The sequence below is a fragment of the Thamnophis sirtalis genome, unplaced genomic scaffold, assembly GCF_051295495.1.
Source record: "Thamnophis sirtalis isolate CommonGarterSnake01/CBP01778 unplaced genomic scaffold, rThaSir2_p1.2 scaffold_13, whole genome shotgun sequence".
Classification (NCBI taxonomy): Eukaryota; Metazoa; Chordata; class Lepidosauria; order Squamata; family Natricidae; genus Thamnophis; species Thamnophis sirtalis.
Genome location: NW_028261393.1, coordinates 29,931,754 through 29,949,498, shown reverse-complemented (window position 1 = coordinate 29,949,498; position 17,745 = coordinate 29,931,754). Strand labels below are relative to the sequence as shown.

The 17,745-nt window shown below is 46.7% G+C and overlaps 1 protein-coding gene across 1 annotated transcript in view; it reads left to right on the top strand.

Moving 5' to 3' along the window:
* YARS1 (tyrosyl-tRNA synthetase 1) overlaps nt 1–17,745 on the top strand; it is a 34,979-nt gene continuing 17,234 nt past the window's right edge. The window contains exons 1-7 of the mRNA XM_087727862.1: nt 1–146; nt 435–536; nt 4,919–5,065; nt 5,834–6,009; nt 9,205–9,334; nt 9,797–9,877; nt 10,429–10,521. Coding sequence (XP_087583988.1) covers nt 480–536; nt 4,919–5,065; nt 5,834–6,009; nt 9,205–9,334; nt 9,797–9,877; nt 10,429–10,521 — 684 coding nt within the window. The 5' untranslated portion in view covers nt 1–146; nt 435–479. The remainder of the gene's footprint in view (nt 147–434; nt 537–4,918; nt 5,066–5,833; nt 6,010–9,204; nt 9,335–9,796; nt 9,878–10,428; nt 10,522–17,745) is intronic.

Here is a 17,745-nt window from a genome sequence, read left to right as displayed (position 1 = left end):
TGTCGCGCGGAAGAGGCGCCGGGCCGAGGGGAGGATCGCCGAGCGACCCAGGCGCCAGGCCGAGCGGAGGAGCGCCGAGTGGCAGCCGGTGTGACGCGTGGAGAGTCGCCCGGCGGGAACGCAGCTCGCAGACCGGCCAGCGCCAGGTGCGCTGCCTTCCCTGTCGGCCCCACCAGGCGTCCGGCGTCCCACCTGCTTTCCCCGAAGGCGCCCGGGTCACCCCGCGTCTCGCTGGCGAGAGTTAGAGGGAGGGAGGGGGGTTGTGGGGCGCGGAGTGTGCCCCGGGCTCCCCTGGCCTCGCCTGCTTCCCTCTCTGGTCTTCCCGCTTGAGAAAGGCGCCGGGCGGGCGGGGGCTGCGCTGTGGCTGCGGGGAGGGGCTCCCCTTCCTCCCCCGGTCCCTTCCTGGCAATCAGGGCCGTTTCGTTGGGTTTCAGGCTCGGGAGGCCGCCGAGTGAGTCAGCAGCTGGCGGGGAGTCACCATGGGGGACGAGCTGACAGCCCAGGAGAAGCTTCACCTCATCACCCGGAATTTGCAGGTATTTGGCTGGGGGATTGGGTGAATGGAGAAGGGGCGGAGGAAATCAGCCCTTGGACTGGGTTCCCTCTCGGCCCTGAGCATGGAGAGGCCCCAAGCGCTGCCCTGGGAGAAGCTCAAGTCGTCCATTCCTTCGATTTCTATAGCCGCCCATCTAGTCAATGGCTCTGGGTGGCCTACGGTTTCAAAAGTATAAAAACTAAACAATAAAAACGGCCAAAATAAATATGCACGGCCGCCAAGGTATTTAGCCACTTAACAGTAACTGTTAACGTGATCCTATGGTAGTGATTTCATTTGGAAATATAGATACACCAAATACTGTTGGTGTAATGTTTTAATTTTTTGAAGCTTCTGAAAAATAGATAATAGGCAGGATGGGACCTCCTCTTTCAGCTACAATTTTGAATTCCCGGGGGAACAAAATTTGAAGTGATTTAGGTAGACAGAAAATGAGGGGAACTGCAGCCTCAAAGGATTAGCCATATTGTTAGATTCTTTTATTGTGCCTTTCCCCCCTAAACACTATTTCAACTATAGACTTGCAACAGTGGTGGGTTTCAAAAATTGTTTGAACCTACTCTGTGGGTGTGGCCTCCTTTGTGGGAGTGGCTTGCTGCCCATGTGACTGGATGGGAGTGGCTTGCCACCCATGTGAGCGGATATGAAGATGCCGATGACACTTGTCAGAACCACCTTAAATTACCTCACACACAGCACTGGCATGCATAAGAATATGATGTAAATTTGTTTTTTAAAAGGCATCTTTGGTTTGCGTTAAAACAACTTCAACACACGCAATGTTCTGATTGCACCACAAACGCAGTAGTCATCCTTATCTTTCACAGAGGCACTGAGTTTTATAAATATGAGCATGATAGTGTAGAACAATCATATCCAAGGTCCAGTAGTGGGTTTCAAAAAATTTTGGAACTTCTTCTGTAGGTGTGGCCTGCTTTCCAGGTCCACTGGTGGAACCTCTTCTAACCGGTTCGGTAGATTTGACGAACCGGTTCTACCGAATAGGTGCGAACTGGTAGGAACCCACCCCTGACTTGCAACCACAATTGAGAACAAAATTTTGCTTTAAGTGAGGCCATTGTTTTTTTTTTATAAAGATTTTTTATTTTTGTTACATAGACAACATATACACACAACAATAGAGAAACAAAAACAAAAAAGAGAGAAGAAAAACACACACACACAAAAAAAAACCCCATCATCGCATACAGCATGTCGTCTGGTTACAGGTGTTTTAACATTTATCATTCTTATACATTTATTATTTCATTTAATAGGTTATAATTTAGTATCATTTCTTATTCCCCTACCTGTGGCAATCCATCCCAACTACATTTCCCCCCACACACACACCCCGTATCTCTCTGTTATATATATATTTAATATACACAACAATAATAAAACACACAAAAGAAAAAAACACAAAGAGAAAAAAAACCATCATTACATATAGCATGTCGTTTGGTTACAGGTGTTTTAACATCCACATCCTCGAATAATATTTACCATCTCAGACTTTTCATCTAGTATAACTAAATACCTCACTTTCATTCTACAATATATATTCAGTTACCATTAGTATTATTTTTCCCCAGAAAATATACTTATGTTCATTATTATCTTTGTACTTCATACTTTAAGTGAGGCCATTGTTAAGTGACTTGTGTCCAATTTTACAACCTTTTTTACTATGGCTTAAGTGAATCATGGTAGTTATTAAGTGAATTGTGGAGTCATGTCAATCAGACTTTCCCCCTTGACTTTGCTTGCTGGAAGCCAACTGAAAAGGTCAGAAATGGTGATCACGTGATTTCAGGACACTACAGTTGTTGTAAATACTTGCTGATTGCCAAGCACCAAAATTTGAATGTCACGACTGTGGGGGTGCTGCATTGGTTAAAACCAACAAGGACTGGTTATAAGTCACATTTTTCAGTGCTTACAACCACAATTGAGACCATTTTTGTGGTTGTTAAGCAGAGTGATTGATAAATGAGTCACATCCAATCTTACGACTTTTTGGCCATGATTGTTATGAATCTAGCTTTTCCTATTGACTTTGCTTGCCAGATGCCAGCTGGGAAGGCCAGAAATGGCAATCATATGACCCCAGGATGCTGCAACTGTCAGAAATACATGCTGGATGCCAAGCAACCAAATTTTGATTATGTGACTTTGGGAATGCTGGGTCACTTGTAAGTGTGAAGATTGATTATAAGGTCACATTTTTCAGTGCTGTTGTAACTTTAGTCAATAAATAAATAAAGGACTACTTGTACAAATCAGTATTTTAACAGTTGGGATGGGGATGAGGAAGCATTTTTGTTTGTGATGATGTTTGGCATTTGGGAAGTTGAAAAGCCAGGTTGGATCATCCAGCGATCTTCAGTATGTCCTCCTAAGTCACTCTGTGGTGGTCAGTTATTCCTCTGTAAGAATTGTCCTGACAGCAGTTTCCCAGGCATTCAGGGAGCCTCCATCCTATCCAAGGGCTCCATAACAGAGAAATAGAGGCATTCCTCAACAAACAAGCTGCTTTGGAAAAGTGGTGTAAATAGCATTTTGAAATTGACCAAGAAGCCATCTGTGTAAGGAAGGACATGCAGGGAAAATGTGGTACAGGACAGAGGGGAAGAAGAAGTTGGAGAATGTTGATGAGGGCCAGGAGTGTTTGGTAGAAGATGCCAAAGCAGCCAAAGGTTCAGTGGCTGACTAGAGCAGCTTTGGCTGGAGATTTGGGGGGTGGGGGGGGAAGGATCAAGATCAGAACTTTCAGGTGGATGCAGCAGCAGCTGGAGAAGATCAGACAGAGCCCATAGGAAAGACTCGGGAGAATATATGTAGTCCTTGACTGACAACAGATTTAGTGACCATTCAAAGTTACAATGATACTGAAAAAAGTGATATGATTTTTCATACTTAGAATCATTGCAGCATCCCCAGAGTCACATGATCTAAGTTCGGCGCTTGGCAACTGGCATGTATTATGATGGTTGCAGTGTCCTAGGATCATGTGATCACCTGTGACTTTCTGACAAAACCAATGGAGAAGCTAGATTCATTTAACAACCCTCTTACTAACTGAACAATGCAATGATTCACTTAACCAGGGTGGCAACAAAGGTTGTAAAATGGGGGAAAACTTAAACATCTCGCTTAGCAACAGACATTTTGGGTTCAATTGTGGTCGTAAGTCAAAGACTGCCTGTAAAGACACAGTGTGAGCTTAAGGCTCCTTCTCTTTTTCCCTCTCCTTCCTGTGTTTTGAAAATGCTTAGAGCATTGGCAAGATTCACGCTTCTGAATTACATGAGACTCATTTTCAGGTAGGTTATCAGAAAGACTATATTACTCAGCCAGCACTGTAAATATTTGAGGACAGACCCTCTCAGTCACACTAGAAATCTGTGTTGTGATCGAAAAAAGATGAGTGCAGAACGCAGAAATGGACAGTGTCAGGGCAGCCTCCCTCAGTAACCAAGAAAGAAACCACTCAACTCCATTTTGCAGAATTAAGAGTACTTTTACTGGTTATGAGTAGATAGCAGCTCAGCAAAGCAAGATCTGAGGCAGAAGCGCGCGTAATCATAGATATCAATATGTGACCCAACTCCCTCCCCCTGGTGACCCCATCCCACAGTCCAATCCGCACACCTCACAGGTGTCATGTGGATTTCATCTTCAAAAAGCATCATCAGGTTGGTATGCCGGACAGTTGGCCTTGGCAGCAAATCCACTATCCGCAGCATGCGCAGTAGATGGTGAGAACAAACTCCCTTTTTACAATCACTCCTGTACAGAAAACTTCCCCTCCCAAATACCATGCCTCCCGCTCCCCGTTTCAATGGCAGCCGAAAGCAAGTAGCGAAGCAGAGAGCAAGAAGTGACAGTCTTTCCTGATATTGCTGCTTGTCTGCGGCAGGGCTGATCAGATAATAGCTGCAGTGATGAGGTCTCACTTCTTGCTCTCTGCAGGGGCCAGAGAAGTGGGAACTCTGGCTGAAGTGGGGAGGTGAAGTAAATAATGGCTAGCTATGAAGCCCGTAAGGGGAGGAAACAATGGAGACCTGAACTCCTTCCCAAATCTCTGAAGTGCTTATCTCAAGAGAGTGCATTTAATTTGTCAAGACTGGCAGCAACAAAGAAACTTCTCTGAGGAGCTCAAGATGTCCCTCTGCTTCCTTGTGCCTGGCAGGCAAGAGCCACCACCGGATCCCTTGGGCTTCCACAGGGAGCTTTAGTTATTTCTTGTGCAAGTCTTGGGGTTTTGTGGATGCTGGCCTTGGGAAGACTTCTGCTGCAGTCAAGGCATTTAATCTTGACTTTTGCAGTAGACCTTCTGAACAATCCTTTTCTTTGCAGGAGGTTCTTGGAGAGGATAAATTGAAAGCCATCCTGAGAGAGCGGGAGCTGAAGATTTACTGGGGAACAGCCACGACGGGCAAGCCTCACATCGCCTACTTCGTGCCCATGTCCAAGATCGCAGACTTCCTCAAGGCTGGCTGTGAGGTTGAGCCAACTCTGCCTTTGTTTTGGATCCTTAGCAGGGAGTCCCGTGGTTGCTGCCGCCACACCCTGAAGGGCCTGGGGAATATTGGTGACCCCTCGAGAGGGAGAAATGTGCAAAGCTGACTCACAACTGCATGGGAATCCTACATTCTAGGGAATTAACTCCGAAATCACTTCCTGTCCTCAGGATTTTTATTCATTAGGTAGAATTTGCTGCAGTTGATAATGATAGTGATCATTGGGTGGCTATATAGGGTAGATGGGATTGTGATTTTTTTAGGTTCTGGGAAAGGTTGAGCCTTTAAAAATTCTCGGTCCAGTTGGTGGCAGTGGAAGTGGCACTCTGCAGTGGGAGATTGGTAGACTCTGCAGGGCTTTGAAGGTGAACAGTCCTCAACTCTGAATCCTCTCTGTTTTCTCTCTGGGGATTTGGACGAAAGAAGAAGGTTAGCCTTCCCTCAATTTTTCAGTACAAGGGAATCGTGTGAAAATCAGAACTGCCCAGAGTGGGTGGGATCTTTACCTACTTTGGGGGGTAGTTTAAGAAAGATGCCTCAGAGTTGTGCAGCTCTCTTCAAATCCTCTCATCCTCCAATCAGGCTGCGTTTTCATTCTGGCTTTGGCTTTAAGGGTAGGGGGATTTTCTAACTTCACAGACTCCCCCCCCCCCCCACGCACACATGACCCGGGCAAGGGAAGAGACATCATCTCCCCTTGCCTCACCAAAAAGACAGCAGCCATATGACACACACACACCCCTTCTCTCAGGTGACCATTCTGTTCGCTGATCTCCATGCCTACCTAGACAACATGAAGGCTCCTTGGGAACTTCTGGAATTGCGTACTCAGTATTACGAGGGGGTCATTAAGGCAATGCTGGAGAGCATCGGTGTGCCTCTGGAGAAGCTCCGTTTCGTCCGAGGGACTGACTACCAGCTCAGCAAGTAAGTTGAGTGGGCCGTGTTCACCCTCTTTCTGTCCTGGGAAAGATAGAATCTGATGCCAAAGGCAGATTTTTTTAAATTGCTATTTAATATACTTGTATGCCCCTTGGCTCCCAATGACTCTGAACTATTTATAACAAAAATCAATAAAGCCTAAAAGGTGGAAGAAAGATACCAAGTGTGACAGAGAGGTGGCCTGGATTGGGAAGAGTCTTTCCCCCTCACCAAGGGCCTGGGTGGGGCCATCCAGTTGAGGGGAAACTCATTTCAGAGGGCAGGTGCTTCAACATGCTTCAGCAGGTGTTTCACCAGCTGCTTCAAAGGCGCATTTCAGGTTCCCAACATGATATTGTTTAATTGATGAAATCCAGATGTGGCAACCCTGTTGGACCAACTGGCTGGGTTGATATGATGGGAAACAGGTGGGGTCCCTCAGGGCAGAAGGCTCCCTGCCACTGTTTAGGGGACAACTGGCATCTTGGATCTCACCCAGAAGAAACTGGTAGCCTGTGCAGTTGGTGAAGCAGAGAGGCGTGCCCTGTACTGCTTATGGCACTCCAATGGTTTTTTGTTCTTGTTACTATATTCTTTTTGTTACTACAGTTCTATTTTAATTATACTTTATTTTTTTAAATTATTGATAGTTTTTCTTGTTCTTTTAATGGTGTGCACTGCCCTAAGTCAAAAGTATGAGATGGCAACTAATTAATTAATATTGGACCTGTTGAGACTTCTGAATAGTCTTCAAGAGCAGCCCCACATACTTTACATTTGAGTAGTCAAACTGACCTCAGGAGATATATGGACTGGAGCTCTACCCCAGATTTCAAAGTATAGAAGAAAAAAAGACTATTACTGTAACGCGCTCTACATGGGGCTGCCCTTGAAGAGTGTTCAAAGACTTCAGTTAGTCCAGAATGCAGCCGCACGAGCGATTGTGGGTGCACCCAGGTACACCCACGTCACACCTATCCTCCGCGAGCTGCACTGGCTACCCATTAGTCTCCGGACCCGCTTCAAGGTGCTGGTCGTTACCTATAAAGCCCTACATGGCATCGGACCTGGGTACCTGAGAGACCGCCTCCTGCTGATTACCTCCCATAGACCGATTAGATCTCACAGGTTAGGTCTCCTCCAGATTCCATCTGCCAGCCAATGTCGGCTGGCGACTCCCCGGGGGAGAGCCTTCTCTGTTGCAGCTCCAGCCATCTGGAATGATCTCCCCGTGGAGATCCGGACCCTTACTACCCTCCCGGCCTTCCGCAAAGCCACCAAGTCCTGGCTGCTCCAGCAGGCCGGGGGGCTTGTGAAACATCCAGCCCCACGGAAACTCTGAATGTTGCGTTTTTTAAAGTGTTGTCTCTGTCTATTTATCCCCCTTCCCTTGTCTATTGTGAGCCGCCCGGAGTCCTTCGGGAGTGGGCGGCATACAAGACAAACTAAACTAAACTAACTAAGAGAGAAGAATTGATGGAACTAAGGAGAGAAATCTTGTCAGAAGCACTAGTGATAACCAAAGATAAGCTGATCGAAGAAGCAGATGGAGGGTTTTGAGCTTATACAAGATATGCAATAAGCAATAAGTTGTGAACAGAAGTCCGTACAAAACTTACTAAGGAAATAACCAGAATACTAATACCACAAATGTCAAGAGACATAAAACTGCACTATTACTGGAAAGACACAGGTTGATGTAATGAAAGCTTATAATAAAAAAATTAAGTCAAATTAAATTTAGAGCGTTATGTATAAAATGAAGTGACAATGGATATAGTTACATGATTGATAATGATAATGCATATATATGTATTGATTTGATATAAATTGCAAATGGTGACTACGAAAGGAGGTTTAGAAACTCTGTTATTGAATATAACCAATTTTTATTGAGAACATGTTATAAAGATGTAATGTTACTGGATTATATTGGGAAGAGCTAATGGAATGCCATTATGTGGTTTTGCTTTAAATCTGGAATATTTTATATAAAAGGATGTAAAAACAATTATAATCAAATAAAGGCTGAGATATGATGATAGTAATATATATAAATATATTTGATTTAAAATATGATTTGATATGAATTGTAGGTGATGACTGTGGAAGGGATGCAGGGAAGTTTTTGTAACCAATCAACACACTCTCTACAACTTGTAATGGAAGATGGTTTTGTGGGGTTTTGTGTGTGTGTGTTTGTCCGTTTGTGTTTATTCAAAAATAAAAACAATTCTTTATAAAAAAAAATTATTATTATTTGCCTAGTATGAATCTGGACCATAATAGCATTTTTTTTAAAAAAAGTCCAATCTTTGTAAATGTTGCTACATATTTCAGTCGATCTACATTGATAAGAAATTCAATATAAAACTATGTGATTCTTAGGCTAAAATAATATAGTGTGTAATTTTCCATGTCATTTTGTAAATTTTATAATTGAGATGAGATTTTTTGATCTACATTTATTGTAGCATTTTATTGATCTACAAACAGATTGATTATGTGATGGACTGTTTTTACATTGATGTTAAATATTCTCATTTCCCCCCAACATTCTGCTAATTTTTCAAGAGCGAAGAGGGAACAACAGGTGTACAGGGGCATCCTTGTTGGTGCCTTTGCTTGTTTGAAGAATTAAATTCAGGTATCCTCAACTTACAGCCATTCATTTAGCAACCATTTGAAGTTGCAACAACATTGAAAAGGTGACTTACAATGGTCCTTGCACTTATGACCGTTGCAGCATGCCCACAGTCACCTGACCAAAACGCAGCCACTTGGCAACTGGCATGTATTTCTGATGGTTGCAGCATCCCGGGATCACGTGATCACCATTGGCAACCTTCCCAGGTGGCTTCTAACAAGCAGAGTTAATGGGGGAAGCCAGATTCGCTTAATGACCATTTGATTTCGCTTATCATCTTGCAGTGATTCTCTAAACAGTCATGGCCAAAAAGATGGTAAAATTATTCGCTTAACCACCACCTTGCTTAAGAGTGGCAATTCTGGTCTCAGTTGTAGTTGTAAGTTGAGGACTACCTGCATGCTATTTCTTATGCCAATGAATGTAAGGATCAGCTGCCCATTCAATAAAGGTCAATGTATCCTATACTAACTTCTGCAGTCCCAAGACCATTTGCATCTTTGGCAAAGGAAGAGCATTTTATCCCGCTTATGGCTTACCTTCTTTCTACCTAGGGAATACACTCTGGATGTCTATCGACTGTCCTCTGTGGTCACCCAGCATGATGCCAAGAAAGCTGGCGCAGAAGTGGTGAAACAAGTGGAACATCCTCTCCTCAGTGGTCTTCTCTACCCTGGGCTGCAGGTAGAGAGACATCCATAAGTTTTTATCTTTAGCCAAGTGTTTATCTTTTTAAAAAAACACAATCTGAGTTTATTATAGTAGGTTTGCAGGGCCAAGTTTGTGTGGAACAATAGGAGGAGCGGAAGCACTCTGGTTTTAAGTCTATTAGAAGTGATTTAGCCTTGGATTCCCCCAATCTCAATGTTTGAGGAGCCACACACCTTTTTGAGGTATATTTTCAAATTAATTCCCAAGCTGAGTTTCATTTGCAAACGTTCCACAGACTAAAAACAACAGGCTGCAGAAAAACTAGGACGTTAATTGTGGCTGAACAAAGAAACATGTTCCTTCGTGGTTAGCTTCTGGAGCTCGTTGTCTCTCAGTTATGACCCTTGCACATGTTACCTTCTGAAGGAAAAATGGGGGACACTCTTGTTAGTCAGTAGGTTCCTAAGGAGTCCTTTTTTCTTGCTCTTGCTGCAGGCACTGGATGAAGAGTACCTGAAAGTTGACGCACAGTTTGGAGGAGTGGATCAGAGAAAAATCTTCACTTTTGCAGAAAAGGTGAAAGCAGAGGCCTGCCTCTTCCCAAATATGCTAGCCAAGACTCTGTTGCCTTTGGTTGTAACCATGCGGTATCCCATGGCTGGACCAAGATATTTTCCAGGAGCTCTTGCCTCCAAGTAAGGGATGATCACAACTTCCTGCCCAGGGAGAGACTGAATGTGGCCCACCAGAGGTGCCAGTTTCAGTCAGAAAGGGACACTTCTCTCCAGGTGTGGTGGAACCACTGGCTGAAGGGGAGGGAGCCCCTCGAGTGGGAGGAAAGAGACAATCCAGCTTAGACTGTTCAGGGGATGAAACCTCTGAGGTCAGACCCTTCGGTCTCCATTGGCCGTTTCTCCTGCCAGGAAAGGCAGGCCGTCTTCTAAGATAGGTGCTCACTTGGACCGATCCACAAGCGTTTCTCGTTGCTTGGCCTGTGGACGCCACTTCAACCCCCTTCTTGGGGGAGTCGCTTGTATCTCTTCATCCACTAAGCCACGTCTCTTCCTCTCAGCCCCCTGAATTGTTTGTGTGTGACACGTGTGTGTGTTTTTTTCTCTCTGCTGTAGTATCTCCCATCCCTGGGCTACACAAAACGCATCCACCTGATGAACCCCATGGTGCCTGGATTGACGGGCAGCAAAATGAGCTCTTCGGAAGAGGTGGGTCTCCAACACCCATGCCTGTGGGTGAGAGAGAGCTCCACTTTCAGGCATTGGAGTTGTGCTCATAGAATAGGTGATTAATCAAGCTGGGTGTAGAGGAAGGGGATTCATAAATCAGATAATATTAGATAAGTATATTAAAGAAACAAAATGGAGAAAAGAATATAACAAGGCTGAGAGTGGGCCTTGATCAGATTTCTTGGAGCGAGTTCCAGCCTGTTACTCCTGAGGAAGTGGACAAGGCCATGGGAACTGTGAGTACCTCCACCTGTTTACTGGACCCGTGTCCCTCCTGGCTGGTTTCGACCAGCAGGGAGGTGACACGAGGCTGGCTCCAGAGGATTGTTAATATCTCTCTTCAGGAGGGATCTTTCCCACTGCCCCTAAAGGATGCGGTGGTAAGACCCCTCCTTAAGAAGCCTTCTCTGGATCCAGCTATTCTTAAAAACCACCGTCCAGTCTCCAACCTTCCTTTTGTAGGGAAGGTTGTTGAGAAGGTGGTGGCCTTTCAGCTCCGATGGATCTTGGATGAAGCTGATTATCGATCCCTTTTAGTCGGGTTTCAGGCCTGGTTACTCCACCGAAACTGCTTTGGTCGCGCTGACCGATGATCTCTGGCGGTCCAGGGATAGAGGACATTCTCGGGGGAGGTCTTTCTCTGTAGCTGCCCCGGCCCTGTGGAATGATCTTCCCGCAGAGATCTGGACCCTTCCCACTCTCTCGGCCTTCCGTAAATCCACTAAAACCTGGCTGTTCCGGCAGGACTGGGGCTGTTGACCCCACAATACGGTCCAGCCCCACTTAGAATAGAGTGTATAGTGTGTTTTTAAATCTATCTTTTCTTCTATTCTTTTTTATTTATTTTTATTGTTAGCCGCCTGGAGTCCTACGGGATTGGGCGGCATACAAATGTTATTAAACTTAAACTATAACACTTGAAAGAATGAAGAAGAAACCAATGTCCAAAACCATGTTTCAGCAAAAGGGGGAGATGATTTTGTTAATCTCAAATGAAGAGCCTCAATTTTCCAAGGCAAAGAAAAGTTAACCTCTTGGCATGAATACATTTGATGAATTTTAGGTAGCAGTGGAATCCACCTGGTTCAATGGCTGCTTTTTAAATCCATTGTATCAACTCTGTGGCAGGAATAGAGCTGCAGCACAACCTGGCAGGAAGATGCTTGGGATTCTAGCCGATTATTTTCCAGGGCGTTGCTCAGGAGAGTCCAAGCAAGGGTTAAATACAGCCAAACTACCCAGAGCTGAATTGAAACTTTAAGCCACGCGTCTGGTGCTGATTATCCCCAGATTTTTCAATTCAGCTAGCCCAGTAGGATGCGCTTTAAGTTTCTCTGCATTTAGTTTATTTGCTTGAACGTTTATTGTGAGTATTTTCAGTTTAGGGGGTGATCAGGCTGAGTGAGTGTAATTAGATTTCTTTAATTCATTTCTAATTCGCTCTTCAGTTCTCTGGTGTCCTGCTTAACTCCCAGGCACCATGGGGAACGCAGGCAGCTGTGGACCCTCGCTGGGGAGGGGGAAAAGCCCTGCTGAGGCTCCTGTGGTTGGCGTCGGTGCCTTTGGTGGCCAGCGTGCAGGTGCGGTGCCTCAGAGCTCCGGATGGTTTGGTGGCTACTTTTAAAGTAATTCGATGTTCCGGTCGCCATTTTGGGAGCTATTTGCAGTTTCAGTTTCTGATTTCAACCTTGTGGCAGCTGCCTGCAGCCTGATTCACAGCAGGTGCTGCGAGGAGCCACTCTGTGTCTGGCCTGGCAGGCAATTAGGTGTATCCTTTTCACCTGAGCGGCAAGGATTGGGGCCGCTGGTCACAAGCCTCATTCCTGCAGTGCTGGAAGGTGTTAACGCTCACACTTTATTCCACCTGCTGGATATTGCTGCTGCGATCCCTTCACGTCTCTTCAGAGCGTCTGTTGGTTTGCAGGGCTTTTGCAAGGTGGTGAGTGGAGGTAGTCCCTGGTTATCTTGGCCCACAGTTACTAATGGCTGAACAGGCTCCCGAGGATTCCACCCAGGCAGGGGGTTCCTCCAGGGTTTTCTCCAGGCAGGCTGGTGTGGCTGCCAGGGCGGCCATCAGGGGCTCCAAACCATACTCCAGGCCAGCCCCTAAGCAGGGATCAGGGCCAGGCAAGGATGCATTATGCCGTCAAAAGGCCCTTGAAAAGCAATTCTCCAAGGCCCAGCACCAAACGCAGTCCTCCCAATCGGTGTCTCCTGAAGAGCCCGCCATGGAGGTTCCTCCGGCCCAGCCAAAGCCTGTTTCAGACAGCGAGGATTAGGGCTGGGAGTTTTCCCCCACAGCTTCCATGTCTAGGGCAGTATCTCCAGGGGCCTCGATGGTAGATCAGGCTGTGTCAGAACCTCTCCATTAGATAATTAGGAAAGAAGACCACGAGACTCCGTGGGTAGAAATCAAGTGTACTTTTACTAATTATAAATGATTAAAGGCATAGCTAAGCGAAGACTGATTATTTAGGCGCCAAAGCGATTGATCTATAGAATAACCCATTCCCCACCCCTTGGCATCACAGTTACAGTCCAATCATAATTCTCCCAAGTGTCAGGTGTGAGATAACTTCAAAAGGCATCATGAAGATGGAATGTCGGTGCCGTTAGTCCTGGCGGGAATCTCCTACGCATGCGTAGTCCGACAGGCAGCCGAGCTCCAGAACCTTCCTCCAGCACAATTAGTAACCCCTCCCAAATACCATGCCCTCCCTCCCCGTTTCATGGCAGCCGAAGCAACAGCAAAGCAGAGGCTGACATCTGGCTGTCGTCCGGAAAAAGGCGTTCAGGCCTGGAAAACGACAAAACACAAACAAACAGACGAACAACAAAAACAGAAGAGAAAAAGAGGGCGGGGGAGAGAAAGTCAAGGCTTGTCAGGATAAGCAGAATAAAACTGTCGAAGCAGTCGGGGAGCACGGACATGGGACTTGTCCACCCACTCAGTATGAGATGGAGGAAAATGCTTCCAAGCCACTAGGTACTGTATCTGATTCCGCCGCCGTCGAGAGTCTAATATTTCTCGGACCTCAAAATGTTGTTCACCATCAATCAACGGGGGCAGGCGGTGGGTCCACAGGCGGACGTAAAGATGAGAAACGAACGGGTTTAATGAGGTTAACATGGAAAACTGGATAAACACGGTTGAGATGCTTGGGTAGCTGCAAACGAACCGAAACAGGATTGATGACTTTGATGATGGGAAATGGCCCCACGTACTTAGGCCCCAACTTCTTAGACTTTTGTGTAGTTTGAAGGAATTTCGTGGATAAATAAACCTGGTCACCCACTTGGTACTGATAAGGTTGCGCACGCTTCTTATCAGCCTGTTTCTTATGAGCGCGATGCGCAGCATCCAAAGTACTAAGTGCCAAAGGCCGAATATGGCTCAATCGCTCACGCCACTCAGAGACGGAAGAAACTTGTGGTTGCTTAAGGGGAACCTCAGGAATAGGAACAAAGTCCTGACCAAAAACAACACGAAAAGGAGTGAATCCAGTGCTGCTATGGACAGAATTATTATAAGCCACTTCAGCGTGCGGCAACAAGTCCACCCAATCATCTTGCTGATAATTGATGAAACAATGTAAATATTGTTCCAGAACAGAATTAGTCCTCTCGCAAGCCCCATTAGTCTGAGGGTGGTGGGCGGAGCTTAGGCCCTGGGCGGAGCCAATGCGCTTAAGAAACTCCTTCCAGAAAACAGAAGTGAATTGGACACCTCTATCGAAAACGATGCGATCAGGTACCCCATGCAAACGGTAAATGTGAGAAATGAAGAGCTTAGCAAGTGCCTTCGCAGAAGGAATCTTGTGGCACAGAATAAAATGAACTTGTTTGGAAAATAAGTCAGTAACCACCCATATGACGGTGTGCCCCTGGCTCTCGGGAAGTTCGACAATAAAGTCCATAGAAATTTCCTTCCAAGGGGCGACAGGGCGGGCTACAGATTGGAGTAGACCTTGCGGCTTCCCTGGTGGTCGTTTAGCGGCTGCACAGACCGGACAACTGGCAACATAAAGTTCAATGTCTTTTTTCAAAGAGGGCCACCAAAACTGCCTCTTCACCAAATGCAGCATCTTCACAAAGCCAAAGTGACCCGCCAACTTGGAATCGTGAGCCCGTTGGAGAACAATGAGACGAAGAGAGGCAGGGACGTAAAGCTTCGCCCCAATCCACGGTAAATCGTCCCTCATTGTGCATTCACCCCGATGCTTTTGGAACCAGTCATCCTGGGGAAGGGCCTGCTTGAGGTCAGAAAGGAAATCTTGAGGCACTTCTACTTTCGAGCGCGCCTGCTGCCAAGTGACAACCGGAGCAGCAAGGCTGGATGCGGGAACCACGGGTTGAACAATACTCAGCTTAGAGCAGTTGTACTGAGGGAGTCTGGACAAAGCATCAGCCATGAAATTCTTCCCTCCTGGGATGTACTTGAGTGTGAAATTGAATCGATTGAAATGCTGAGCTCAGCGCATCTGCTTAGGGGAGAGGCGCCTCGGAGTCCTCAAAGCTTCTAAGTTCTTATGATCAGTCCACACCTCAAAGGGGTGCTTAGCGCCCTCCAGAAAGTGGCGCCACGTGGCCAAAGCCCAACGCACAGCAAATGCTTCTTTCTCCCAGATTGCCCAACGCCTTTCTGTGTCTGTGAGCTTACGGGAGGTGTATGCGCACGGTTGTAAATTACCTTGGTCGTTGGTCTGAAGCAAGACGGCCCCAACTGCCACGTCGCTGGCATCAGCTTGAACGACAAAAGGCTTGTCCATGTCCCGATGCTTCAGAACCGGTTCCGCAGCAAAGAGGCGTTTCAACTTCTCAAAAGCAGCCTGGCACTCCATGGTCCAATCCAGCGGCTTGCTAGGCTTAGGCCCACCTTTGGACTTCAACAAATTAGTGATGGGAAGCGCAATTTTGGCAAAAGAAGGGATGAACTGACGATAGAAATTGGCAAAACCCAAAAATTTCTGCAATTGTCTACGTGTACGGGGCGCCTCCCACTCAGTGACCGCCTTCACCTTAGCGGGGTCCATCTCAATACCAGCGGGGGAGATACGATACCCAAGATAATCAATCTTCTCCTGGTGAAATTCACACTTGGACAACTTGGCATAAAGCTCAGCGGCCCGGAGCTTTTTCAGGATAGTGCGGACCAACGTGACATGTTCGTCATAAGTTTGAGTGTAAATAAGGATATCATCTAAATATACGATAACGCCCTTGTAAAGGTGGTCATGCAAAATTTCATTAATTAATTGCATGAAGACTGCAGGCGCCCCCTGCAGGCCAAAGGGCATCACCCAGAACTGGAAACAACCGAGGGGGCAGTTGAAAGCCGTCTTCCACTCATCCCCCTCCTTTATGCGGACCCTATAGTACGCTTCCCTGAGGTCCAATTTAGTGAAAATGCGGCCCTTTCCCAGTTGGGCCAGCATGTCCTTCATCAGTGGCAACGGGTATAGGTTTTGAGCTGAGATACAATTCAGGTTTTTGAAATTAACACACAATCTCAGGGAGCCATCTTTCTTCTCTCTGAACAACATGGGTGCAGCCACCTTGGGTCGTGCTGGCTCAATGTAACCCCTTTTCAGGTTTTTATCAATGAATTTCCTCATTTCCTCTATTTCCCTAGGAGACATTGAATATATTTGGGGCTTCGGAAGCTTTACCCCCGGCAAAATATCGATGGAGCAATCAGTAGGTCTGTGGGGTGGAAGCTTATCTGAAGATTTTTCACTAAAAACTCCTTTCAGGTCCCAATACACTTTCGGAATCTTTTCTTCCCCCTCAATTCTCTCCTGGCCCCTGGCGGCCAACGCGGGGCTGGAGCCAGCAGGCTCTGGGGTATTGCCCTCCCCGTTTGGAGCTGTGCTGGTGCAAATGCGCAGCCACCCCTCCCTCCAATTAATGCGAGGGTTCCATTTACGAAGCCAGGGGAGTCCCAAAATCAGGGGTCTGTCCATTCCAGGAGCCACAATAAAAGAGATCAATTCTACATGGGTTCCCATTTTCATATCTAGAGGTTCAGTGTAGAAATGGGCTGGGCCACCCCCTGCAATGGATCCATCGATTTGGCAAAACACTATAGGGGTTTTCAAAGTCCTTAATTTCAGGCCCAGTTTTTCAACCATTGCAGGATTAATCATACATCTCGAATAGCCCGAGTCAAGGAGGGCAGGAAGCTGTTCTGTCTCCCCATCGGGAGGTACTCTTAGTTCTATTGGGATCAACATGGGGCCTTTATTTGAACTCACCCAACGAGGCGAGGCGTCGTCATCGGAGTCATCAGAGGAGCTGGGGGTGTCTTCAGCTTCTTCCTCCACCTCCTGCCTGAAGCGCTGAGGGTTGTTGTCAGCAGCGAAAGCAGCCTCTTTCTTCCTCCCCGGGGCCTTGCTCGTCTTCCCCTCCCTCTTGGCAGGGGGCGGGACGGTTGCAGGAAGTTTAACGCGACAATCTGTGGCGCGGTGGCCCCCCCATCCACAATGGAAGCACGTGAACGGCTTGGCCTTGCCGGCAGAGCTTCCCTTTCCTTCACCCCTGATGCGGAACGGGGCCTTTTGAGCTGGGGGGGGGTGATCTCTTTGCTCTCTCCTCTCTCGCTCGTTGAAGTATAATCAAGTCGAGCTCAACATCTGCTGCATTTTCATACCAAGCTGTAAGCCGCTTGGGAAGGTGTCTGTTAACGCATTGTTGGTAAATGTCCTCATTTAATCCTAACGCAAACTGATCAAGAAGCGCATCTTCAGACCAGCCTGTCATATAACAAGAAAGCTGTTGAAACTCCTGAATATATTCAGCCACCGGTCTTATCTCCCTGTTTGAGGGCCATAAATTTCACCTTCCCCCGTTTCTCAATTAGAGGGTCATCAAATCTCCTTTTGAACGCAGTCATAAAGGCATCAAAATTCCTCAGGAGGGGGAAATTGCTTTGGTGTAAGCTGACCATCCATTCGGCCGCCTCTTCCTCCAAAGAAAGTAAAACCATTCGCACTTTCATCTCATCTGTTTCTAAATCGGGCCCATAAATTTCCATATAGTTCCAAATTTGTATAACAAAGAGACCCAGTTTCTTGGAATTCCTGTCATATTTTACAGGCAAGGGAGGGACTTTTGCCATTCTGCGTCTTCTGGGGGGGGGGCCTGCTCTGGCAGCAGCCCTGGCTGGGGTGGGGGAAGCTGTTTCTGGGTTTGTTTGCTCCCATC